This window comes from Micromys minutus (assembly GCF_963924665.1).
Source record: "Micromys minutus genome assembly, chromosome: 33".
NCBI lineage: Eukaryota > Metazoa > Chordata > Mammalia > Rodentia > Muridae > Micromys > Micromys minutus.
In genome coordinates this window covers 21,259,333-21,285,521 of record NC_137968.1, presented here as the reverse complement: position 1 = coordinate 21,285,521, position 26,189 = coordinate 21,259,333, and the positions used below count along the sequence as shown (strand labels likewise).

Here is a 26,189-nt window from a genome sequence, read left to right as displayed (position 1 = left end):
CCTTTTGTGTGTGATGCCTAGAGGCATGGGATAGCCTGGGGCTAGAGTTAACAAAGACTGTTGAGCCACCACGTGAGTGCGGTGAACTTTAAACCTGGGTCCTCTGAAAGAGCGGCAAGTTCTAACCCCTAAGGCATCTCTTCCCCCAAATTTTGTTTTGGGGTTCATTTTTGGTGTTGGTGGTAGTTTTTGGAGACAGTCTGTGTGTAGCCTTAGCTGTCTTTCCTAGAATTCATTCTGTTATTATATTATATTATATTATATTATATTATATTATATTATATTATATTATATTATATTATATTATATTATATTTACTATTTCCCAGGGCTTCAGGTATAAGTTAACATTTTACTACAAAGATATACTCTTAGCCCTCATAGTATTTAGTAGCATTTAGTACATTTACTTAGTGTATGATAGTATATGCTGTGCACATGAAGGTTAGAGGACAGTTTGAAGAAGTTGGTTCTCATATGGGTCCCAGGAATTAAACTCAGGTAGTCAGCCTGGTAATATCTTGCTGACCCTTAAGTCTCTTTTGATGGCCTTTTTCCTCTGTTAATTATCTTTTTTAAAAAAACAGCATTTAAAAAATAGTGATTTCTAATATAAAAACCTTATATAATATTGAAAATGCATGTTCAGCCAGGCATGGTGCATATACCTTTACTTGCAGCACTTGGGAGGCATAGGCAGGTAGATCTCTGAGTTTAAGGTTAGCCTGGTCCACAGAGTGAGTGTCAGCTAAGCAAGCACTACAAAGACTCAAGATTAAGAAGTCACTGTCTGTATTGTCTTTTATCTTAATAAGCATTTGATGATCGGCTCTAACACTACCTCTTGTTTATTTTTCCCTTTCTCTTGGTTGTGTCTCTTACCTCAAAAGATTCAGCCAGCAAAGCTTTATTTCACTGTTTTAGTTATTTGTGTATGTTTTATTTATTTTTTGTTGATGGTGATACTAAATATGCAGGCTTGCATCAGGTAATTTTAACTGCAGGGTGATTACAGAAATGGTCATGGCTATGTAGATGAGTTATTTTCTCATTTATTCTGGCTTTACAAACCATTTCTCAAAACCCTGGAGATCATTTGTGTTGAAATGACAGACTTTTGGGGAACGTTTACAAGGGTCATTGTGTGACACATAACAACAAGTAACAGTATCCTCAAGTTTATATTACATATATAATATAAATTAAGTTTATATCTTTTTTAGATCATTAGCTATTTCTGATACTTAAGTCCTCCGCCTTCTTTCTATTTTCTTCATTGTGATTGCAATTTCACTGTTTAGGCGAAGGCATGCTATCCACAGTAGTGACTCTACTTCCTCCTCCTCCTCCTCCTCCTCCTCAGAAGATGAGTGCTTTGAGAGGAGAAGAAAAAGGAACCGAAATAGAGCTATTAACAGGTGAGGTCTGAGTCTGGTGTGTGGGCTCACACCTTTAATTCAAGCACTTTGGGGCTGAGATCAGACCAGCCTGGACTCTGGTGAGACTGATCTCAACAAAAACAAACAAAATATTGGGGGAGGGATGGTGGAATGAATGAGTTCTACATTTTTAAACTACCAGATATATTTTTAAAATATTGTTACATATAATTATATGCATTATATGTCAGCTTATGCATACATGCATGCCATGGTTTGCCTGTGGAAGGCAGAGGATTGGTTTAGTTGGTTTCTCCTTCCACTGTGTGGGTTCCAGAGATTAAACTCAAGTTGTCAGGCTTGACATACTGCTGGCCTCAAATACCTTTTTATGGCTTGTGAGAAAGTAGAATAATTTAGGAAGAATAAGTACACGTTAGCTGATTAAAAGGTTGCACCAGACATTAATACAAAGCCAACTCCTGCCTTATTAGAAATATCTATAGTTGAAAAAAAGTGGCAGAATAGAACATGGATACTGAAACAGGAGGGCTGAGTGGCTGGATTGGTTGGTTGTTTATTGTTCTTAAGACAAGGTAATGTAGCTCACACTGGTTTAGAATTTGCTGTAAGTGGTTCAGAATCTTGAACTAATTTTCTGAGTGCTAGCAAGCACCTATACTATGGCTCACAAATGTCTAACTCCAGTTTCATGCATTCATACAGAATCCAAAGGTGGACACTGGGTGTGTCCCGCAGTCACTCTCCCTTGGTTTTGGGGCAGGGTCTCTCATTGACCTGAGCTCATCCTTGGGTTAACTGGATTACTCTGGAGATTCCTTTTCTCTACCTCAAGGATCCTAAGGTTACAGAGGGCCTGCCACCTCTACCCATATTTTAGTAGATTTGGGTATTAATAGATTTTATAGAACTAAATCAGTCTTGTCCTCTGCTTTGGCAACAGCACTTTATCCACTGAGCCATTTTCCCCAGTCCCAAACATTTTTTAATAAGAGGTAATATTGTAACATGGAATTTAGAGAGAAGGATGATTTGATGTGTGTGTATATATGTATGTGTATGTATGCATGTGTTTTTTAATAGGTGCCTTCCTCTAAATTTTCGGAAAGATGAAATAAGAGGAATGTATAAAGATCGAATAAAAATTGGAGCAAGCCTAGCTGATGTTGATCCAATGCAACTAGATTCTTCAGTGAGTATTTTAAAATTTGTGCTTGACTTGAGGTATAATTTCAATCACTTTATTTTTGTCTTACAGGTAAATTAAACTTCTTTCTTGTCAGAAAATTAAATATATATATATATATATATATATTTTTTTTTTTTTTTTTTTAAGCAAAAATTTTGGGGGAATTGGAGAGATGGCCCAGCATTTAGAACATTTGCGGCTCTTAGAGAAAGACCTGCGTTTAATTCCCAGCATCCACCATTTATATGTGGTGACCTACATATAAAATAAACAAGCATTAAAGAAATATCTTTGGAATACTATTGGTTGATGTGGGTTGATTATGTCTTATAAAGCAGTGTTTTAGTTTTAATTCAGATCTGTGTCCTATGTCACTACAGGTGCGATTTGATAGTGTTGGCGGCCTGTCCAGTCACATTGCAGCTCTAAAAGAGATGGTGGTGTTTCCCTTACTTTATCCAGAAGTCTTTGAAAAGTTTAAAATTCAACCCCCGAGGTAATATAGAGATGTTTGTACTTAAAGCCATAGTGTGTGCAGTGCTACTGCTACTTTTCTCGACTTCTTTTTTACTTAAGTTTTGCGTATGTTAGAGGTGTGGGTGCAGGTGTGCATGTAAGCATGTGGAGGCTAGGCAGATGTCGGGTGTCGGCTCTGATACCCTGAGACAGTCATTCACTGAGTCTGGAGTTAGGCTGACAGCCAACAAGCTTGAGCAGCCACATCCTCCCACCACCGCTGGGGTTACAGGTGTACGCATAACCAGTCAGCTTTTGAATGTGTTCTGGGGATTTGAACTTAGGTGTGCATATCTGTGCAGCCAATGCTCTTACTGGCCCAGCCACTTCCCCAGTCCTCTTAAGTATGAGTGTGCTACCTACCTGTCTGGGAGTGCCTGTGGAGGCCAGAAGAGGTCATTGAAGGTCTTCTGGAAGAGCATCAGGTACCCTTAGTTATAAGCCTGGCAACCTGAGTGTCGCTAGCATCATAGTAATGGGTGGAAGGAGAGAACCAGCTCTGCAGTTATTCTGCAGTCTACGCAGAATCACTGATCATTTTCTTATTCCACATGAAAACCAAGAGAGAATTGTGTGATTGTGTTGTGTGACTGCATATGCAGGCAAGGTAACTGCATACAGTGTGCATGACCAGGTAATAAAGAGATTCTTTTAAGTTTTCTTATTGATGCTAACTCAGTTTTAACGTGTACTTTGTGTAATGAAACTTTCAGTTTCATTAAATTTCATTAAATTCATTTAAATTATCTGATTAAAATGGTTGAGATTTGTTCTTAATTTTTGTTTCAGTAGTCTACCTTTTAATACTAAAAGTGTTTAACATATTTTGCAGAGGCTGTTTGTTTTATGGACCACCTGGAACTGGAAAGACACTGGTTGCTAGAGCACTTGCCAATGAGTGCAGTCGAGGGGATAAGAGAGTGGCGTTTTTCATGAGGAAAGGTGCAGATTGTCTGAGTAAATGGGTAGGAGAATCTGAAAGACAGCTCCGATTGCTGTTTGATCAGGTGATTCTGAATTTTACCTATAGGTTTTCTTTCTTTTTTTTTAATTTCATGGAATAAAGTTTATTTGGGCTTATGGTTCTAGAGAGATAAGAGTCTACCATAGTGGGGGTGGCACAGCAGCAAGTAGTAGGCATGGTGGCAGAAATAGGAAGCTGGGAATTCACTCCTGTGCACAGCTCCCCTTGTCAGGTATCCTCACAGTTCTGGTATCTCTAACATCCTGGAGTCTCCATTTCAACCTAGGCTTCACTTTCAGTTTTATAGCCTGTTGCCCTCATGAAGAAACTTCCTCCTCTACCACGTGGATTTTGAGAATTCATCCTCAAAAGGAGGAGGAGCCTCCTGAACAGTGTAATAGTAATGGATTATTTGGCAGTATGGGAACAAGGCAATCCTCTTTCATATCTTGCCGTTTCATATGCCAGATTGTATCGACAGTATATGTGAAGTGCTAAAGTCTGTTTCACCAGGGGATTACTACTGAGGGGTTTTGTGTTTGGTTGGTTGGGAGCACTGGCTGTCCTGCAGTTCATAAACTAGGCTGGCCTTGAAATCAGATCTGCCTCCCAGGTTCTGGAATAAAAGGTATATGCCAATGTGCTTGACATTGAAAATGGGTTTGAAAACCTCTTTAGAACTAAAAGACTATTTTGCCTTCAGTATTTTTTTTATGTTTTTTTTTTTTTTTTTTTTTTATGTTTTGCATGTTGTTAAAGAATATTTTTCTTTGTAACATGGAGAGAATGCAACTGTCCTCTGCTAATTGTTTCTGTAGTCAGTAATAAAGTTTTTCTGAGTGACCAGTAACTATAATTATGAAATCCAAGATATATAGCTACTGGAATATTTTGGATATTTCAAGTTAAAAATACAAATAAAATTAATTATACTAATATAATGTATATAAAAGTTTTAAAAGATAGTTTTTGGAATTTACATTAGTCTTATAGTTATAAATGACAAACTGGTAAGCAAGATTGAATGAAAATAGATTGTAAAAGTATATTACAATTTATTAATTATATATAATTTGAGAGGAAATGAATTGAAATTTTAATTAAATGTATTTGAGGATTTTTGTGGTAACATAGGATGACTGGACCCTCTTTTAGGCCTATCAGATGCGCCCAGCAATTATATTCTTTGATGAAATCGATGGTCTGGCTCCTGTACGATCTAGCAGACAAGATCAGATTCACAGGTAACCTTGATTAGGTTTTGTTAATGTTATATAAAAGATAAGAATTAAATGGTGAAAAAGAACTCAGCCCACAAAATCAACTCAGTGGGATTCAAGTGAGTCTACACAGATTAGGGAACACCTGACCTGAGTCCTATGAATATACATTATGGTTGTATAGCTCAGTGTTCTGGAATTTCTATCAGTGGGAGCCAGGGCTGTCCCTCACTCTTGCTTGCTGTTGGGACCCTTTTTATCCTACTAGGTCGCCTAGCCCAGCTTTGATGTGAGAATATGTGCTTGGTCTTAGCATAACTTGTCATGTCAAGTCTGGGTGAAATATAAAAGAGGTGGGGGAGGGAGGGCAAACTGAATCAGAATGTAATATAGGAATATAGGAAATGTATAGAATGTGATATAGGAAAAGAATAAAAAGGAAAAAAATTTTTAAGAAAACCAAGAAATTAAGGTACTAATTTTAATATGAAAAAGATAAATCATGAAAGAAACCCAAATACATATTTATATCTATCTATTTATATAGATACAGATTTTTTAAAGATTTATTCATTTACTACGTATACAGTGTTCCACATGCATGTATGTCTGCAGGCCAGAAGAAAGCACCAGATCCCATTACAGGTGGTTGTGAGCCACCATGTGATTGCTAGGATTTGAACTTGGGGACCTCTGGAAGAGCGGTCAGTGCTCTTAACCACTAGCCATCTCTCCAGCCTCTAGATTTTTTTAAGTTATCCTGTTTTGAGTTCCAGATTATTATCAACACAGTTTTACAGTCTTGGTTACAGATTTAATGTGTGATATAGGCATTGATAATAGTAAGCCTGTGTCTAGAATGTGGCTGACCTAACCAATTATCTGTAGTCTTAGCCTGTCTGCAACTAAGATCTGAAAATTAGATATTTTTTAATTAAGTTTTATGCTCAAATATTTAAATATCTTAAATGTTGCCAATTAATTCAGATGCTTTCCCTTTTTAAGCTTCCAGTAAAACTTTCTGTGCAAGTGCTTTACCACTGAGATCTCCTAACCTTCAGGTGCTGTCTTAGTCACTGACTATTGCTGTGAAGAGATACAACCACCAGAGCAACTCTTAACAAGGGAAAGCATCTGTTATGTCAGGGAACATGGTGGCTTTATAGGCAGGCACTGGAGAAGTAGCTGAGAGCTTTGCATCCTGATCTACAAGCAGCAGAGTGACTGGGTCTGGGATGGACTCTTAAAACCCCGTGACACACCTCCTCTTTCTAAACCTTTTCAAAAAGTCCCAACTTCCTGGCGACTAAAAGCATTCAAATACAAGAGTCTGTGAGGGGCATTTTTATTCAAACTTACTGCTGGTACCTGGGTCAAATAAAAGTATCTCAGTAATTCTACTGGTTTAAGAATACCAAACCTCATTTTAAAGGGAAAAGTTGAGCTGTATGTGATGGCACTTGCCTTTAATCCCAGCTCTAGGTAGAGACAGGAGGACTTCAGATTTCAAGGCTATCCTACTCTACAGTGTGAGTTCCAGCAGAGTAAGAATAACAGAGAACACTTGCTTTCAGCAAGCAAACAAATGAACAGATAAAAGTTGCACGTTTTTTTTAAATGAAAATGAGGACATGAGTGCTCCTCGGTATGGTTGAGTAGGATTATATTGTAGATATGAGAGTTCATCCAGAGTCCAGACTGAACCAGGCCATGACTAGAGAGACAGGAAGAGTGAGAGAGGAAGAGAAGACTGGCAAAGTAGCCAGGATCAAACTGTCTAGGAGCCAAGTGGCCAAGTAGCTGAATTATACAGGAATCAAAAGCTGGGGGATGGGAGAGCCAGCCCCTGGGCTAGAGAGGGTTTGGGTAGGGATGGGCTGAGAATTGCTGGGAGGAGCCACAGATAGAGTGAGACTTTTCTAGGTTTAGAAGAGAGCTACAAATCTATCCCAAGTCTAAATTATAAATTAGCTTGTTAGCTTTTTGTTCGTTTGAAATCTTTTTATTTGAGGTACTAGGGACCTAAGGCTTCAAATAAACCACATTTCTCAGCCATAAGTTACCTTTTTTATTTTTTATTTTTTTAAGATTTATTTATTATATGTAAGAACACTGTAGCTGTTTTCAGACATGCCAGAAGAGGGCATCAAATCTTATTTCAGATGGTTGTGAGCCATCATGTGGTTGTTGGAAATTGAACTCAGCAAGAGCAGCAGTGTTTTTAACTGCTGAACCCTCTCTCCAGCTCGAGATTTGGTATTCTTAAACCAGTAAAATTACTCTTCGAGATTTTATTTGATCCAGATACCCCTTTACAGCACCTGGGATGGTTTGAATATGAACACTAACCCCTCCCCCATTTATATTTTACTTTGTTTGCCATTGTGCACATAAGTTTGTTGGATAGTTTTTAGGTATTTTTTCATGTTGTAGTCTTGATTTGGAACTTTCAAGTTTCCCTGTGACATGCTTTATAAAAATTATGTTCAGGGCTCATTTGTGGCTCTAAAGATTATTTACTCTATTGGTCTTTTTTCCCCCTGGGGATTGAGCACACAGCCTTGCATATATTATTAGGTAAACACTCTTCCCAGTCCTTGATTTTAGTGTATTTGTTTCTAATTTTTAGGTTTGTGCATGTGGTGCTCACATGCATTCATGTGGAAGCCAGAGGATACTGAATGCCTTTCACTTCCCACTTTACATTTTTTGTCTGTATGTGCATGTGTGCATGTGTGTCAACAAGCTGTGTGGGGATGCATGTGGAAGTTTGTGGTTGATGTTGTAAATTATCTTGAAAGCTTCTCTTTTCGCTCTATTGAGATACAGTCTCTCATGAGATACAGAGCTCATCAGTCTGGCTAATTAGTTGCCAACTTGTGGGTGTGGCTGCCAAGTCTTAACCTATGTGTTGGAAATTGCAGGCAAGTTTGCAACACTCACCTGGTAATTAAATGAATTCTGGGGATCAGAACATCAATCCTGAGCCATCTCACCCCCACATTAGTTTTTCAGACTTGTTCTCTCACTAAACCTGAAGCTCACTGTTTGACTAGGCTGACTAGGCATGTGAGCTTTGATGACTCACCTGTCCCTGTTTTACAATGCTTAGGTGAGAAGCTTCTGTGGTGGTGCTGGGGAATTTCTCACCATGGGTTCTTAACTCCATGAACCTTCTCTCCAGTTTCCCTATGTTTTTGTTTCTTATTGGAAAAATAGCTAAATACCATAAGAGCTCATTTGCATGTTTATACATTAAAATAAACCTTACCAAAAAATATTACTGAATGATTCTTTGTCATAATACTAATTTGTTTTCTTACTTTTTATGTTTAGTTCTATTGTTTCAACTCTGTTAGCTCTCATGGATGGTTTGGACAGCAGAGGAGAAATTGTGGTCATTGGAGCTACCAACAGACTAGATTCCATAGACCCTGCTTTACGAAGGCCTGGTCGATTTGACAGAGAATTCCTTTTTAGTCTACCTGATAAGGCTGTAAGAAAAGTTTACATGCTTTTTATTACTAGCAATTTTGTAAAATTACATTTCTTTCTGTGGCAAGGGTGGGGAATAGACAGGAAGTGTTTATGGCACGGTGCAGGCGTGGAGGTCAGAGAATAACTTGTGGGAGTAAGTTTTCCCTCTGTACTATGTGGTCCTGTGGATGGAACTCGGTTTATTATCAAGGTTGGTTGCAAGTGCTTTAACCTGCTGAGCTGTTTTTCACTCCCAGTAACGAGTTCTGATATAATAAAAAGTGGAAGACTTTAGTATTGTATCATATTATGATTATTCAAAAGAACTCAATAGAAGTAATTTATTATCATTAAGCATACCTTGATGCTGTCCATTGATTTCATTAGCTCCGTAAGTCCTTAGCCAGCTCATTAGCCTTGCCTTCTTCCAGAACACTATTGTACTGCCATAATTAGGCTAAAACAAAACCACTTAGTGCTTTTGAGAAGCGTGTAATAACATGAGTAGCGCTGACTAGAATGATGGTTCAGGGTTGAGAGTACTTACAGCTTTTTCAGAGGACTGGACTTAAGTCGCCAACAGCACCCTCATCATGTGGCTCAGGAGCACCTACAACTGAGAAATTTAACACCGTCCTCTTAAACTCAAAGGCACCTGCATTCAGGTGCCTGTGCCTACTCAAAGAAACAGTTTAGATTTAAAAATATGTGCTGTTAGCAAATGAGCAGAGCTGACAGGATTTTTATTTCTTAGTGTATTCCTGAGTGAATAATGCTGTTTAATTTTTTAATTTACATAAGTGATGAATATAACTTGGGTAAATTAAATAGAAATTGCTTAATTTTGTTAAATCCTCACAGGTGTGCCCCCCCCCCCATTTTTATGGTCTCATACTTCTATTTGTATTAGGTTTTGGTTACTTTAAAATTTTAGATAATCAAAAGTAGTTTAAATTCAAGCATTTCTAACTGGGATAACTTAATGATTACAGATATAAAAATTAAAAGAGAAGGGTTGTTTTTTTTTTTTTTTCATCCCATAGGCTCGAAAAGAAATTCTGAAGATTCATACAAGAGATTGGAATCCAAAACCAGTGGACATGTTTCTAGAAGAACTAGCAGAAAACTGTGTTGGTAAATATGTTTCTGAGCATGTGTAAAAGAGATTCTGTTCATTTCAGAGATAAAATGAGGTCCTATCTTAAAGTTTAGACTTAAAAGCCTGGTGGGATGGCCTAGTGGGTGAAGGTGCTTACAATTCAAGCCTGGTGACCTGAGTTCAGAGACGTGAAAGTGGAAGGAAAGAACTTGGCTCTACAAGATTGTCCTCTGACCTCTAAATACCCATGCTCACACACAGCAAAGCCACAGATGGAGCCAGATGCAGTAGCATATATTGCAGTGCTAGTAGTAGGAAGCAGACGTGCTGCAAGTTTATGGCCATTCTTGACTGCACAGGAAAAAAAGAGACGATTTGAAAAGGGAGCACAGTTCATTTGTTTTCCATCTCTTTTTGAGGGTTTACCTTTAAGATCCTAGATATTAAAGAATAGATACTTGTCCAAATGTAGCAACATATCTCTACATCCCCATCACTTGGGAAACTGAGGCAGGACTGTTAAGAGTTTAAGACTGTTAAGTATAGTATCAGGTCAGCCATGTTTATATAATTAAACCTTGTCTCAAGAAAATGAAAATATAAAAATAAATTTGAGAACTAGAGATCTAGCTGGTGTTGCAAGTACATGGTGCTCTTTCAGAGGTTCCACGTTGTTTCCCAGAACCTGTGTCAGGTGGTCCGCAACTACCTATAGCTCTAGCTCCAGGGAATCCAATGCCCTTTCTGGCCTCCATGTACATCTGCACTATATCGTACATACCTCCACATGACATACACATAGTTAAGTCTTTTAATGGACAAATTGATCATTGAGGGAATCTGAGAGCAGCATATACATGAAAATAGTAATAGTCCTGTGAGTTATGCAGTATTGAGACACGGAGTATAAGTGAGTCTTGAAGGATCACACAGTAAATGACTAGAATTTGAGCTTTCTTTGACTTTGGCTGATGCACACCTTTAATCCTAAGACTCCAGAGGCAGAGGCAGGTGGATCTGTATATTTGAGATCTAAGCCTGGTGTACATAGAGAGTTCTGGGCCAACCCAGAGAAATCCTGTCTCAAAACAACACAAGAGAATTTTTGCCCTTAACTTCTGTACTTACACAATAGTGCGTACATACTTCCTTCAAGAATTACTGATTTCTTGGTAACATCTAAATTCACTTCATAAGTGATAAATTTTAGTTTTGTTACCTGTAAATATCCTAATAAAATTTAATTCTTAAAATTTTCTTTTAATCATAACTGTCAATAGTTTGAGGGTCTTGTTTTTCCCCTCCCCCATCTCGGTTAATGGTTATAGGCTATTGTGGTGCCGATATTAAGTCAATATGTGCCGAAGCTGCTTTATGTGCCCTACGTCGACGGTACCCACAGATCTATACCACCAGTGAGAAGCTACAGTTGGACCTCTCTTCAATTAACATCTCGGCTAAGGATTTTGAGGCAGCTATGCAGAAGATAATACCAGCTTCCCAGAGAGCTGTGACGTCACCTGGACAGGCACTGTCTGCCATTGTGAAACCACTTCTGCAAAATACTGTTCATATGATCTTAGAAGCCCTGCAGAAAGTGTTTCCACATGTGGAAGTTGGAACAAACAAAGCTTTAAATTCAGGTATAAAACTTGGTTGACCATTGAAAGCAGCAAAAAATGACAAAGAAAAAATTACTAATGGATGGGTTTTTGGTTTTGTTTTTTTTGTAGATGTTTCTTGCCCTTTGCTAGAAAGTGATTTGGCATACAGTGAGGATGATACACCATCGGTGTATGAAAATGGACTTTCTCAAAAAAAATTTAATCAGGCAAAAGAAAATTTTCTTCATTTAAATAGGTATGTTTTCCCTGGAAATGAATGTTTTAGTGTGTAAAATCCATAAAAACGAGATTTCTTTTTTTGACAAGGTAAAGATGCTCCCTAATCAGCTTTTTATTTAAGTTAAAATATTAGGGCTGGTAAGAGGGCTGAATTATTTAAATGCTTGCATTACAAACATGAAAGCCTAAGTTCAGCCCCTAAAGCCCATGTAAAAATTGTAGCAATGGTATAATTCCAGCCACCCAATCTAACCTAATTGGTGAGGTCCAATAAGAGACCCAGTCTGAATGGAGGTAGCTAGTGTTCCTTAGGATGACACTTGAGATTGTCCTTTAGCCTGTCCCTACACAAGCACTTGTACCCACACACTATACAATTACATTAAAACATATCAGAGTTTGGGTATGAAGATATTGAGTTCAATTCCCAAAACCCACATTGCAGTTCATGACCATTTGTAACTCTAGTTCCAGGAGACACAGCACAATCTGGCCTCCATGGGCACTGCATGCATTTAGCACTCATGTACATAAAAATAAAATTTATAAGTTTGTTTTTTTACAATCAAATTTGGCCAGGTGTAGTGGTGCATGCCTTTAATCCCAGCATTTGGGAGACAGAGGCAGGTGGATCTCTTATGAGTTTGAGGCCAGCCTGGTCTATATTACTGTGTTAAGTTCATTGTTGCTACTATCATTATTCTTAAATAATACTCAAAAGTATTCTTAGGTCTGGGACAATTAATGGAACTTGGCCATGTTACATTGGCTACTCAAACAGGCAAGACTTCTAAAGATTTGTAATTGGCAATTTAAAGGAAACAGTCAAAATTTCCCCAAATACAGCTTATTAATTTTTTCTTTTTCAGAAATGCCTGTTACCAACCTATGTCTTTTCGACCAAGACTATTGATAGTGGGAGAACCAGGATTTGGACAGAGTTCTCACTTGGCACCAGCTGTTATCCATGCTTTGGAAAAATTTGCTGTATATACATTAGACATTCCTGTTCTTTTTGGCATCAGCACTACATCTCCTGAAGAGGCATGTTCCCAAGTAAGTTTTTCAGCCAATAAGTTAGAAGGTAAAAGTCGTTCAGAAACAGTCTAGAGGCAGCTCTGGTTGTCCTCCACTCGCATGGTAGGCCAGGGTGGCCTCAAATTCACCAGAGCTGCTGGGACTAACAGCTCTACTGTGCTCTGCAAACTCGAACTTTAAAATGAATAAATAAATATATATATTTAAAGCTTACGAAATAATAAAATTGCTTAGTAATTAAATGATATACATTTTATCTACTATCCAGCATTTGTAAGACCTTGGGTGAGTTAGTAGATCTCTATTTTTTCCTGTTTGCAAGGTATGAGATAATTTGGGTATTGTGGGAACTGATGCACTTAAAACAATTACAGTTTCTTAGTACACAGATATTTTGCTGTTTCTATTGTCGACATGTTTAGACTTAATTGGTTAATGTAAAAATATTTTACATTTGTACAACAGAATAGTCTTGTAGATTTCTTGGCCTATTTCCTAGTTACCTGATTAAAATATTTTCTCCCAAATGAAGCTTTTATTAAACACTTTAAAATGTTTGTGAGGGTTTTTGGACAAGCATTCAAGAAATTTGTCTGGGATGTTACTATGGTGCTAATTTTATTAATCTGCTGGCTTTGAAACCAAATATATATATTTTTTAATGTCTTATTAGATGATTCGTGAAGCTAAGAGAACAGCACCCAGCATAGTCTATGTCCCGCACATCCACTTGTGGTGGGAAATAGTTGGACCAACAATCAGAGCCACGTTTACAACATTATTACAGAATATACCTTCATTTGCTCCAGTTTTACTACTTGCAACTTCTGAGAAACCATACTCAGCTTTGCCTGAAGAGGTAATGGGGGGCAGTACAGGGTGCAGAAGAGTTATCTTATACTAAAATAACTTACTTGAAAGTTCCAGAGCTACTGAGGTACATGAAACAGTCTTTTATCATGCACGCCATCGATAGATGTTGTGTTCTGTGCTCATGATTTAGAATGTGCATGTCTAGTAGGAGATGTAGTTCTTCTATTATGAAAATACCGTTTCATGACAGATTGTTTTTCTGTATTGAGTTTTCCATGTGTCTTCTGGATTCTTTTTAAGAATTAATCAGTACTTAAGTTCTTTTATAAGTTGCATGTTCTTTTTATTACCTTATTGTAACCTATAAACCTAAATTCCTCTTGATAGGTATTTTAGTTTTTTTCTTTCTCACTTTTTCTCTCTTTTAACACAGAGAAACCCTGTCTTGAAAACAAAAAAGATAAAATGACTATTGGTAGGCTGCTCATGTCCTAGTGGGTGGAGTAGTTCTCTGTGTCCCTGGCTGCTCTGTAGACCAGGCTGGTGTCTAGTATAGATCCACCTGCCCCTACCTCTTGAGTGCTGGGATTAAAGATGTGCGCTACCACCACAATGGACATTTTCTCAAAGAACAATAATTTATCCCTTCATAGCTATCAACTGCCAATAGCTTCTCCAAGAGGGAGGCCTTAGAGGTCACTGCCCAATTGGAATTTTGATTGGCTGGTAACCATATCTGTTGCAAGTTGATGGATCTACCACATCTCGTCTCAAGATTTGGTATTTCACAGTTCTTCCCATATATTGACTTCACTCTCTGCAGTCCCTTGAGCAGTGGGCGGGGGAGGCTGATACAGATGGCCCTCTACAACTGCACACTCAGAGCTGCTTCTACTCAACATGGGGAGCACTTAGGGAGATGTGCATTACCACTGCCTCTACTGCAACTGTTACAGCTTTGAAGGGAAAGGTATCCTGGCTGTTGGGAGCCAATGAATACCTACCACAAAAGTCACACCACACAACTAACCTCAAAAACCAGGAGGGTGAATGGTTGTCTCTGCTTGGGCAAGAAGCAGAAGAGAATTAAGCAGAACATAGTTTGTGTAGTTTCTTCAGGGAGGTGAGCTTTCAAAGGTGGCCTGATCTTGGGGCAAGCTCTTAGGGATTGGTGGGATTTATTTTTTTCTATAGGGCAGTCCTTGGCCACTCTTCCACCTCAGATACTAGGAATAGCCATTATAGTTGTTTGGGAAGTCTGGGGGCTTGGGGGAGGGAAGTAGAGCCTGGCCACTTTGCCACCTCAAGGAGCTTTAGGGAAGGGGAGGGTGGCTGCTCGTCCCAAAGAGACAGGCCAGAATAGTCTAAAAGCCTGGCTGCCAGAGGTCTCTGGAGGCAGGGCTTACATGGAGCATACCTAGTCCTGCTGCCTGAGTTAGCGTGAATAGCCAACACTAGCCCCATTATATCAAGCTTCTCTGATAAGAGTTGAGATTTATACAAATTTATGGTATAGACATAAGTATTTATAATTCAATTTGACAGCATAGCCATTTAGCAAAACTATAGTAGTAAAACACTTAGCACTATAATTCTGGGCTTTTGATCGGGTTTACAGTATCAGGCACTAAATCTTTGCTTACCCCTGAACCATCATGCCATTATTTACCAGTGGGCATATCTTGCTACCAAATCAGTTTTATAACTCTTACCTGCCTACATAGAACCTTCCGACATTATATAAGCTGACGAGTTTCCTAAGAGTTTTCAGGTTGGTTGGTGTCTTTTGAGCACTGAGTGGTGCCTTCAGCATTGGAGTCTTACTATCTTGTGTGTGTGTGTGTGTGTGTGTGTGTGTGTGTGTGTGTGTGTGTGTATGTATGTGTGTGTGTGCGCGCGCGCACGCGCATGCATGTGTTTCTGGAGCTGAGGACTGAATCCAGGGGCCTTTTGCTTGCTAGGCAAGCGCTCTGCCACTGAGCTAAATCCCCAACCCCCTTACTATCTAGTTATGATGGGTAAACCAAGAGCTCTAGTTTGTTTTCAGTTCTTGGCTTTAATCCCAGTGATCTGAAAAAGAAAGGTGCTCAAAACAGGATAGCTATGTCATTCCCAAACAGTTTGATTCTCATATCTCATCATGGACACAAAGATGAGAAATAATGTCATCAGTGAAATACACAGTTTTATGAATACCCAAAAGACACTGCATTGGATTAGGTTGGTAAAGTATATCTGTTTAAATTTGTACATGAATTTGAAAGATAGAAATGATGCTGTATTCTGAAATAGTACCAGGAAGAACTTGAAGGAGCTCTTGGCCGCTCTGGGATCATTGGCTTTCTTACTGGGCAGCCCTAGCTAAGCTGGTACTTTTTATGTAGACCAAGTCACATAGTTACACTCAGAGTACTAGAATCAAAGGCACATATCACCATACCTAGTGACATTTGTGTTGTCTATAAATCTTGCCTTTTGTGAATAATGGTTTCAGTTATTGTTGTATAAATCTTAGAATTGTCCCTTTCATTTCTTTATAATGTATACCTAGAAATGGAATCGTTTGGTATGTAATAATTTTTATTTAACTTTTTAAAACCATGTTGTTTTTAACAAAGGTTAAAACATTTAGTGTTCCTCCAATTTTCAGCAACACTTGCTTTCTGCTAATATTTTTGAACATTGATTCCCGTTTCATGTCTTTGAGTTGTGAAAGTTAATTAAATAGCCTTAATAAACCCATTGCGTAAATTAGTATAGTAGTTGTTACTATATTCTCATTGGATTCTTGAGTTCTAAAGATTTGATGTTTAGTTACTAATTTAGCACATCTATTCATACTTAATCCTACGTATATGGGTGCCCTGCCTGTTTGGATGCTTATGCCACATGCAGAGGGCAGAATGGTGCCTTGGATCCCTTAGAAGTAGAGTTACAGATGGCTATGAGCTGCCGTGGGGAGGGGTCATCTCCTGGCTCTGCTTACTTACTTTAAAGTCATTTTAAAATTTTTATTAGAAATATGTATTTAATATACTGTTAGATTAATCAATAACATGCATGTATGTTTGTATATATTGCATACATGTATGTTTTGTATGTGTTATACTTTTTTTTTTAAGGTACAAGAATTGTTTACTCATGAGTACGGAGAAATTTTTAATGTCCAGTTACCAGATGAAGAAGAACGAACCAAATTTTTTGAAGACTTAATTTTACAACAAGCTGCAAAGCCTCCTGTGTCACAAAAGAAAGCAGGTTAGTTATCTAGTAGAGAATAATTGTAAGAAAATTACAGCTAATGTAATTGACATCTACCTGATTGCACAAACTCATACTCAGTTTGGGGGTGACATATATATGATTTAAAGTAGCTCTGCTTCCTACTAAAGTGGACTAAAGTTTTTAAGGTACATAAGGTGTTTCATGCAGTAGCCCCAGCTTGTCTATGTTCTTCCTTTTCAAGATTTCTATTTAATTATGTAAAGGCATGCACACATGAGAGCCAGAACCTGTAGAGGCTACAGGAGGGTAGTTGAAGCTAGAATTCTAAGCAGTTGTGAGCTGCCTGATGTGAGCCCTGGGAACTGAGTGAGGGTTTTCTAGAAGATAAGGCACTCTTAACCACCAAGCCAGTGCTCCAGCTCTGGAACTGTGTTCTTACCTATGCCACCACCACCTCTTTCTGTTTTTGTTGTTTTTAAAAGCAAAAACTGTCTTTAAGATGCATACAGTGTCACAGTTTCAGTTTTGGTTCTTCTTTGTCCCTCATTACTGCTTAAACTTAACTTGAGACTAAAGTTACAAGTGTCAGTGCTTGAATGAACTCAGGTTCTTTGCAGGACCAACAGGATGCTCTTAAAAGTGGAACTCCTCTCTTTTTTCCTTTTTTCTTTTTGTTTTTTCCAAAACAGGGTTTTTCTGTGTAACCTTCCTCCCTGGCTGGCCTGGAACTCAGGCTGGCCTTGGACTGAGATCCACCTGCATGAGCCACTTCTGAACCTCTAGTCTCATTTCTTCTTTTAATCCTGCATATTGGTTTCATATCTGTTATAAAGAAATAACCCTCAAACCCTCATTCTGCTTGCATTGAGTTTTTGTGGAGGGTACATACTAAAGTCTTCCCTCCACATGAAGTTTTGCAGGCCTTGGAGGTGCTCCCAGTAGCACCACCACCTGAACCAAGACCACTGACAGCAGAAGAAGTTAAACGGCTCGAAGAACAAGAAGAAGATACATTTAGAGAACTCAGGATTTTCTTAAGAAATGTCACACATAGGCTTGCTATTGATAAGAGATTCCGAGTCTTCACTAAGCCTGTTGACCCTGATGAGGTATTATTAATTTCATTTTTGGATTAAATATGTTTAGGCCATAATGATTTTTAAAAACAAAATAGTTTGTGTAGGTGCCCTGCAGAACTCTGAATTTGTGTTCTCTATATGAGCATGTGAACTTAGTGTCCTACATGTATAGGCTTTAAGGGTTCTGTCTATTTAATATATTTCTATTGTTTTAGAAAATAAACACTTAACTTTTCTATACATTTAGACAAAAGGAACTTTAGAATGCTTTAATTACACATGGTATTACCATTATGTATAGATTCAAATGTTGGGCGTGGAGGTGGAGTTTTTTGTTTTTGAGACAGGGACTTGCTTTGTAATACAGGCTGGCCTGGAATTTACTGTCTAGCATAGGCTACCATGAACTAATTGCTGGGTTTACAGGCTTGTGTCAGTATTTTGCAGAATCTCTTTTTAAACCAACATTGATGGATGAAAGAAATAAAGGATAATGCTAGGAAATATAGAGTTTGTTAAGTGATTTGGTCATTTGTTTGGATTTTAGGTTCCTGATTATGTCACTGTCATAAAGCAACCAATGGACCTTTCATCAGTAATCAGTAAAATTGATTTACATAAATATCTGACTGTGAAGGACTATTTGAAGGATATTGATCTAATCTGTAACAATGCTTTAGAATACAATCCAGATAGAGATCCTGGAGGTGAGCATTACTGAATTTCTTTTCAAGGTGTGGTTTTGGGGGTTACTAACAACTAATGAGGGTTGTAGGTGGTGTTTGGTTGTTTTTATTGTCGAGTGTTATGGAAATATTTTACATTCAAAGTACCATATAATTCTCACAATAACCTTATCTTATTCTACAGCTGGGAAAGGTATAGTTTAGGGAGATTTTTTTTAAAGATTTATTTATTTCATAAGTGCCCTGTCACTGTCTTCAGACCCACCAGAAGAGAGCATGGCTGTGAGCCACCATGCAGTTGCTGGGAGATTTGAACTCAGGACCTCTGGAAGGGCAGTTAGAGCTCATAACCACTGAGCAATCTATCCAACTCCTAGTTTAGGAAGATTGAAACTTTGTTCAGAGTTACCTTGCCAGGAAAGAACAAGAGCAGACTTTGGATGTACTGTTTTGGTTTTGTTTGTTTTACTCACAAATATTAACCATATAATGTATCCTAATGCAGAGGTTCTCAGCCTTCCTAATGCTGTGACCCTCTACTACAGTTCTTTATGTTATGACCTCTCCCAAGTACATTATTTCATTGCTACTTCAAAACTGTGATATTGCTACTGTTATGATTTATAATAAATATTTGATATGTAGGATATTTGTTATGCAACTCCTGTTGGGTCATGACCCATAGGTTGAAAACCACTACTCTAATCAAACACAAGTAGCTTGTTTATGCTCCTTCTGAAAGTGGAAAGATAAAGCACTAATAAAATAGATTTCAAAATATCTCTTTTATGTATATGTGTGCACTAAAGCTGTCTTTAGACACATCAGAAGAGGGCATTGGATTCCAGTGCAGATAGTTGTGAGCCACCATTTGTAAGCCTGGAATTGAACTCAGGACCTCTAAAAGAACAGTGTTAACTGCTTAGCCATCTCTCCAGCCCCTTTTTAAGTGTTTTTAATGGTGGATTTATTCTTATTTTATGTGCATTGATATTTTGCCTGCATGAATGTCTATCTGGGTGTATCAGATCCTTTGAAACTGAGGTTGCAGTTGTGAGCTGCCATATGGGTGCTGGGATTTGGACCCAGGCTTTTTTCTTTTTTTTTTTTTTAATTAGTTTTTTAAAAGTTTTTTAAACTCACTTTACATTCTGCTCACTGTCCTCCTTCCAGTCACCACCCCATCACAATCTTTCTACTCCCTCACCCTCCTTTTCTTCTGAGCAGGTGGGGACCCCCTTGGTTATCCTCCTACTCTGGGTCTTCAAGTCTCTCTGCAAGGCTGGGTGCTTCTGCGCACATTGAGGCCAGACAAAGCAGCCAAGCAACCCAGCTAGAAGACCATATCCCAAGTACAGGCAATAGCTTTTAGAATAGCACCTGTTCTAGTTATTTAAGACCCACATGAGGACCAAGCTGCACATCCGTTACATATGTGCAGAGTGTGTTCTGTGCTTGGTGGTTCAGACTCTGAGAGACCCAGAAGTCCAGGTTAGTTGACTCTGTTGGTACTCTTGTGGAATTCCAATCCCCTTCAAGGCCGAAATCCTTCTTCCTGTTCTTTCCCAAGAGTCCCCAAGCTCTACCCACTGTTTGGCTGTGTGAACCCAGACTTTTAGTAGCTGAGCTGTTGTGGGATATTTGATCACACTCTGAACCCTGAGATTGTTTTTATTTACTACTGTAAAAAAATAAACAAAAAACGTGTTTCTAGTTTTGTGGCTCTCCCTTCGCATACGCCTTTAATCCTAAACAATGAAGGTAAAGTTAGTTTGTAAAAGGAATCCTTCATGTTTGAAAGTGATGTCTAATTGAGTGGCAAAGTGACAAATTAGAGAAAGATTATCAGGACTGTTGTACAGTGACAGGCTGATGAGGTAAAGACAAGGTTAGATCATTGCCAAGGGTAGTATGAGGCCAAGGAGAAACAGGTTGAGTCAGTCAGCTTGAAAAAGAGTTGGAGCCAAAATAGCTGAGTTGAACCAACCACAGTGTAAAAAGAAAAAATGGGTGAGTTTATTCAGGAATAAGTCTCAGGATGAAAGCATTCTAGGCCAATGTAAGAGACTATTAAAGGTTCCTTTTGTTGTTCTTTTGGGGTGTTGGTTGATTGATTGAATGGTTGATTGGTTGATTAATTTGAGCCAGAGTCTCACAGTGTAGCCCTGGCTGACCTAAAACTCACATGAGATCTGCCTGCCTCTGCTTCTCCAGTGTAGACATTAAAGAATACCAGCCCCCTGTTAAAATCAAGATGGCGTGGCTCAGGTTGTCCTTGACATATATGCAAATCATTAGATTATCACTCAAAGCAGAATATAGCTTTTGTTCTTTGTATGAAGTTAAGGAATTGTAATGCCTACTATCTTTACCCAAAATATTAACTTTTGGAAACGTATTAAGAATTGTATTTCCCTATTTCTCAGATCGTCTTATTAGGCATAGAGCTTGTGCTTTAAGAGACACTGCCTATGCAATAATTAAAGAAGAGCTTGATGAAGACTTTGAGCAACTTTGTGAAGAAATTCAGGAATCTAGGAAGAAAAGAGGTAGGGAAATGCTTGGGTATCTCAAGAAAATGCTTTAGACAAATTCTTCCATTCTTTGTTCTGGTAACAATTTCTAAGACCCTATCTATCTGTGTATAAGGTTGTAGTTCCTCCAAATATGCACCATCTTATTACCATGTCATGCCAAAGCAAAATTCTACTCCTGTTGGTGATAAGTCAGATCAAGAGCAGAACGGAAAGCTAAAGGCACCTTGTACTCCCATGGCCTGCAGCACACCTGGTGAGTCCTCTGGAGTAATTGTCATTTAAGACCTTCCTTCATTGTTTTTTATGCTCTTTACTTTGTCTTGTACTTGGCTTTGCTAATATAGTAAATTGTACCTGTTTTGCTGATATTCAAGCAACTAAACTGTAAAATACCCAGAGCCTTTTTGTTTCGATATACATTTTTGCAAGTACAGTGAATTTGCTCAGTGACAAAGCCTTGGTGTTGTGCTGAACCACCCAAACGCTCAGCTATTTTGTCTGAAGTTTATTTTTGTAATGGTTTTTCAAGTTCACCCTGTAGTCTCCAGGGTAATGTCTGCTAGGTTTCACCTCTTCCCAAGACAAATGTCTGCTGTCTACTTTAGAAAAACTTTAAACACTTTTGTACTTTAGTTTCTTCCACTGAAAATTGATGGTGCTAATGGTAGCAAACCTCATCAGTTTAAAGTCAAATTCCAATGAATTGCTGTGCATGACGTGCTTAAGAGGATACTCAGTGTCCCCTCACTGTGTGGGTAGATCAGTAAAAGTCTCGACTTTCAGTTATTCAAAAATCTCAACTTGAACCAAGTCATTTTGAGACCTGGGCATCATTCATGTCTCCATCTTGTCACAGTCATTTACTGTTCTGTATTCCAACCGTGTGAAAGTGCTGTGGTTTCTTCACTTTTTTACCTCTTCATCTTGTTTCTTTTGTTAATTCCTTGTAGCTCAGTTGAAGAGAAAATTCCATAAAAAGTCAAAGTGGCGTGTAGGCACCAAAGTGAAGAGAAGGAAAGTTTCACAAACTGTGAACAGTCCAGCCAGGAGTGACTCAGAAGACAGTCAGCACACACGTGCAGAGCACATGGAGTCCTCAGTAGAAGAAAGTGACATGCAGAATGCCTCAGAAACCAACATTGACTTGAAAAATAACTCAAGTTCCTCTAATGTTGAGAACGAACTTGAAGAGCCTAAGCAAACTACAGGGGGCTCTAGTGCCCAGGTCGTAGATATTCCTGAAGAAAATGAATCAAAAGGTAAGTCATCACTCAAGAGGCAGAGGCAGGAGGACCTGAGTTTAAGGCCAGCCTGGTCTACAGAGTCATCTCTAACAGCCAGGACTATTAAAGAGAAACACTGTCATGAGAAACAGGAAAAGTAATAATAAAAACATCTTTTAAAGCTTGAGATAATTCCCAAAGTCATTACATACCAACTCATTGCTTTTGCTGTTTTTCAGAGCACAGATGTTAACTAAATAGAAAAGTAGCATTATCTTTACTTAACCTTTCAGCTAATAGACCATAATACCCATGTATACATATATAACAAACTAAACTAAGCTTTTGTGATGATGGATTATCCTGGGGATTTGATCACTGTGATTACTATAAGTTCAGCAGGGTCACATGTTTCACAGCTGTGCTAATGAGCTGGAGATACTACAGGAAATCTCATGAGTGCAATGGTAGTATTAAACTACTGCACAAGAGAGTGGGAACCAACCACTAACCCAGGTACAAGGAGAGGGGCCTTTGAAAAGAGGGAATCAGAGATGCATACACTTCTTCCTAGCTGTGTGCTAGAGAAGGAGTGCTAAGTGAAGCGGGGAAATGGGTCCTGAATAGACATTGTTCAAATAAGAGATTATATAACTAGCATCCAGCCTAATACTTTAGTGATTAGAATCCCATTGATTGATAAGAGAAAGTGACATGACACCTGACTTGGTATACCCCTTTCTGATAGTTTCAAGGTACCTACCTGTCGAGGAATCTCCTAAATAATCAGTTTGAGAAATGCTTCTTATATTGGTTTGTTTTGGTTGAATTTTGTTTGTTTGCTTTAAGACAAATTTTACTAAGTAGCCTCAACTGGCCTGGAACTCTATGTAGACCAGCCTGCTCTCTTCTGGCTCCTAAGTGCTGGGATTAAAGGCAGGCATTAATCTATTTCTTTGTCCTAGGCATTATGTTTCTGAACCAAATATAATAATTGTTTAATTTTTCTCCTTTAGAGATGAGTTTTCTGCAAAAGGCTCAAGGTAGATGTTTCCAGGTAGAACAGCAGCAGCTCATCAGTGTGGAGAAGGCTCTGGCAATTCTCTCTCAGCCTGCACCCTCACTTGTTGTGGACCACAAGCAGTTAAAAGTATGTTAAACTGAAATCATAATGCTTTGACTAGGTATTTTAGTCTTTCTCACACAATGGACTGTAAGCTAGTTGTAAATTAACTACATTGGGATTCCGCTTAAGTTCCTTTTCCTTCAGGAAAGGTTCTTCTGAGCTGGAGACCTGGCTGAGAGGTTAAGAATTTTGGCTGCTCTTGAGAACTTAGGTTTAATATTCGGTGCCCTCTTCTGGCTTCTGGGTACCAGGTATGCACATAGTACACATAAGATAAATATTTAAGTAAATTAAATTTTTAATTTTTAAAAAAGTTTTATACACACACTGTAACTGTCTTCAGACACACCAGAAGAGAGATCCTATTACAGATGGTTGTGAGCCACCATGGGGTTGCTCGGAATTGAACTCAAGACCTCTTGAAAAGTAGTCAGTGCTCTTAACTGCAGAGCCATCTCTCTCTCCAGCCCCATGAATAGATTTTTTTAATTGTCTAGAGAAGTTTGTGGATATAGTAGAAATTAGCAATTTATGCTATAGTTCAGAATATTGTAGATTAACCCAGAGCCAAAGCTGGTGTCACAGAATGAAGGAAATCTAAGAGGATCATTGTATATTCCAGCAGTGGCTTACTCTGTCTGCATGTTACCTTATAACAATTTCCTAAGCATTCAGAATTAAAAATCTTTTTGCAAGGAATTAATCTGGCACATATAAACACTTGTTTTCTTTTAGAATCTTTTGAACACTGTTGTTAAAAAAAGTCAGGAATATAATGTATTTCAACTGGAAAATTTGTATGCAGTAATCAGCCAGTGTATTTATGAGCACCGCAGGGACTATGACAAAACAGCACTTGTTCAGGTAAGGCTTGCACTTAAAACGGTTCATTGCTTATTTTAAGACAGGGCCTTTCTACACAGCCCTGATTATCTAGAACTCTGTGTAGACCAGGCTGGCCTCAAACTTATGTAGATCTATCTGGCTCTGCTTCCCAAGTGCTAGGATTAAGAGTATGTACCACAATGCCTGGCTAAACACTTTTTACTCCTTCTGCCAGGCAATATTTACATTAAGGTGACTGAAGCCTTAAAGACCAACCCACTTGGTGACCCACTTGTAAATCCCATTATCTGGGTATAGGCAGAAGGGTCAGTTTCAAGTCATCTTCTGCTACATGGCATGTTAAAGGCCAGCTTGAGCTACATGAAATTCTCAAAACCAAAAGATAATAATTTGGAAGCTATTTTATATGAAGATGATAGATTGTTAATAGATATAAACAAGCCCAGTGTATCATAAGTCTAAGGAATTGATTAGATTATTTTTATGATAAACAATAGCTCTATAGTATCTCAAACTAAAAAAATCTTATATACTTAAATATGGAAATGTAACTTCTTTTAGAATATCCTTTTCCCCTAAGGTGGGTATGTTTGTGTACATCTGTAATCCCAGATTTGGACAGTTGAAGCATAAGAATCACAAGTTTAATTTCATGTTAAGACCCTCACTCAAAAACCCACTGATATAGAATGTTATTTACATATTACCAGTCTCCTATAAAATCTGCCATATACTCACCTAGTATATGGAGTGTCTGTGTGGCTGTGCTTGCCCCTGTCGAGTATACTAAGGTATGTACATACTATGTGTAGAATATTATTGCTTACATTGTATATAAGTGTACCAAATTGACTTGACATTTAAATAGATAATTAATATTCTTATCACTATTTGTTGGGAGAAAACAAATTATTTTTTTAGCTCTTTTTAATATTGAATTTTTTTTCCTTCCTGTTTTTTACACAGAAAATGGAGCAAGCAGTAGAAAACTTGAGTTCCAGATAATGATATTATTACACTTGAATATCTTATATTCAGTTTCTATTTAATTGTCCTTGGATATATCTTCATAACTGATGCAAGAAAAGGTGTTTTAAATTTTCTGATACTTATTTACGTGTAGTAAAATAACTGATGAGACTTAAGATGTTTGAGCAAAGCACTGTAACAATTGTAATAGTTTGGCTACATTGTAAAGCTATTTTGGTAATCAATGTTTTGTGACATTTAACTTAGCAGCATTGGAATGTTTGTTGTTAGCTGAAGCAGTTTTAGTTTCACCCTTCCCTAGTAGATTATATCAGACTAGAATTATATCTGGTATTTTGTTGTCTTTGTTTTCCTCTGATGCCTTTCTCCCATTTGCTAAAATTCAAGTTGTGATTTTCAAGAGGGCTTCAATGCAATTCTGTACTTAATATAAAAATTAATGTCTTTAGATAAACATTTTTATAATTCTAATTTGGGTTAATGAAGATTTTAAATGTATTGTTTACTTTTGTAATTACATATACAACAAATATATTAGTGACTAGTTTTTTTATTTAAAACTATATCTTTCTACAATTGTGTTTAGGTTATATTCTATAGATACTCTGTGTGTGTGTGTGTGTGTCTGTTATAATTACTATAATATATATTTTGTATTACTGATGATTAAAAATACATTTCTTTCTTAAAGTTGAGACCATTTGCTTCTTCTATACACAATTCAGTGGGACAGTCAAACCTCTTGTTTGAAAACAGACATTGAAGTTTGAGAGGCTGTGGGGTTTGTTGGTGAGGTGATGGTGGTGGTTAGGATCAGACACAGGGCCCAATGGACACTAAGCACATGCCTAGCTCAAGAGTTTAGATTTTAATGTACTTTAAAGTTGAGTTGCCTTTTTTATATAGATATTTAAAATG

At 37.9% G+C, this 26,189-nt stretch overlaps 1 protein-coding gene across 2 annotated transcripts in view; it reads left to right on the top strand.

The window, feature by feature from the left end:
• The window catches only part of ATAD2 (ATPase family AAA domain containing 2), a gene marked incomplete at both ends in the record, with an annotated part of 39,317 nt that extends 14,031 nt beyond the window's left edge, over positions 1-25,286 (top strand). Inside the window, 20 exons of one of the 2 annotated variants that reach the window (XM_080909438.1) lie at positions 1,301-1,417; positions 2,483-2,591; positions 2,969-3,084; positions 3,937-4,111; positions 5,224-5,312; positions 8,625-8,784; positions 9,809-9,899; positions 11,193-11,507; positions 11,598-11,724; positions 12,578-12,764; positions 13,420-13,605; positions 16,682-16,817; positions 17,697-17,893; positions 18,411-18,570; positions 20,976-21,098; positions 21,199-21,339; positions 22,037-22,345; positions 23,326-23,459; positions 24,171-24,299; positions 25,248-25,286. In XM_080909438.1, coding sequence (XP_080765564.1) covers positions 1,301-1,417; positions 2,483-2,591; positions 2,969-3,084; positions 3,937-4,111; positions 5,224-5,312; positions 8,625-8,784; positions 9,809-9,899; positions 11,193-11,507; positions 11,598-11,724; positions 12,578-12,764; positions 13,420-13,605; positions 16,682-16,817; positions 17,697-17,893; positions 18,411-18,570; positions 20,976-21,098; positions 21,199-21,339; positions 22,037-22,345; positions 23,326-23,459; positions 24,171-24,299; positions 25,248-25,286 — 3,040 coding nt within the window. The remainder of the gene's footprint in view (positions 1-1,300; positions 1,418-2,482; positions 2,592-2,968; positions 3,085-3,936; positions 4,112-5,223; positions 5,313-8,624; positions 8,785-9,808; positions 9,900-11,192; positions 11,508-11,597; positions 11,725-12,577; positions 12,765-13,419; positions 13,606-16,681; positions 16,818-17,696; positions 17,894-18,410; positions 18,571-20,975; positions 21,099-21,198; positions 21,340-22,036; positions 22,346-23,325; positions 23,460-24,170; positions 24,300-25,247) is intronic. The other variant, XM_080909439.1, reaches the window with a different exon arrangement.
• Between the last annotated feature and the right edge of the window lie 903 nt (positions 25,287-26,189).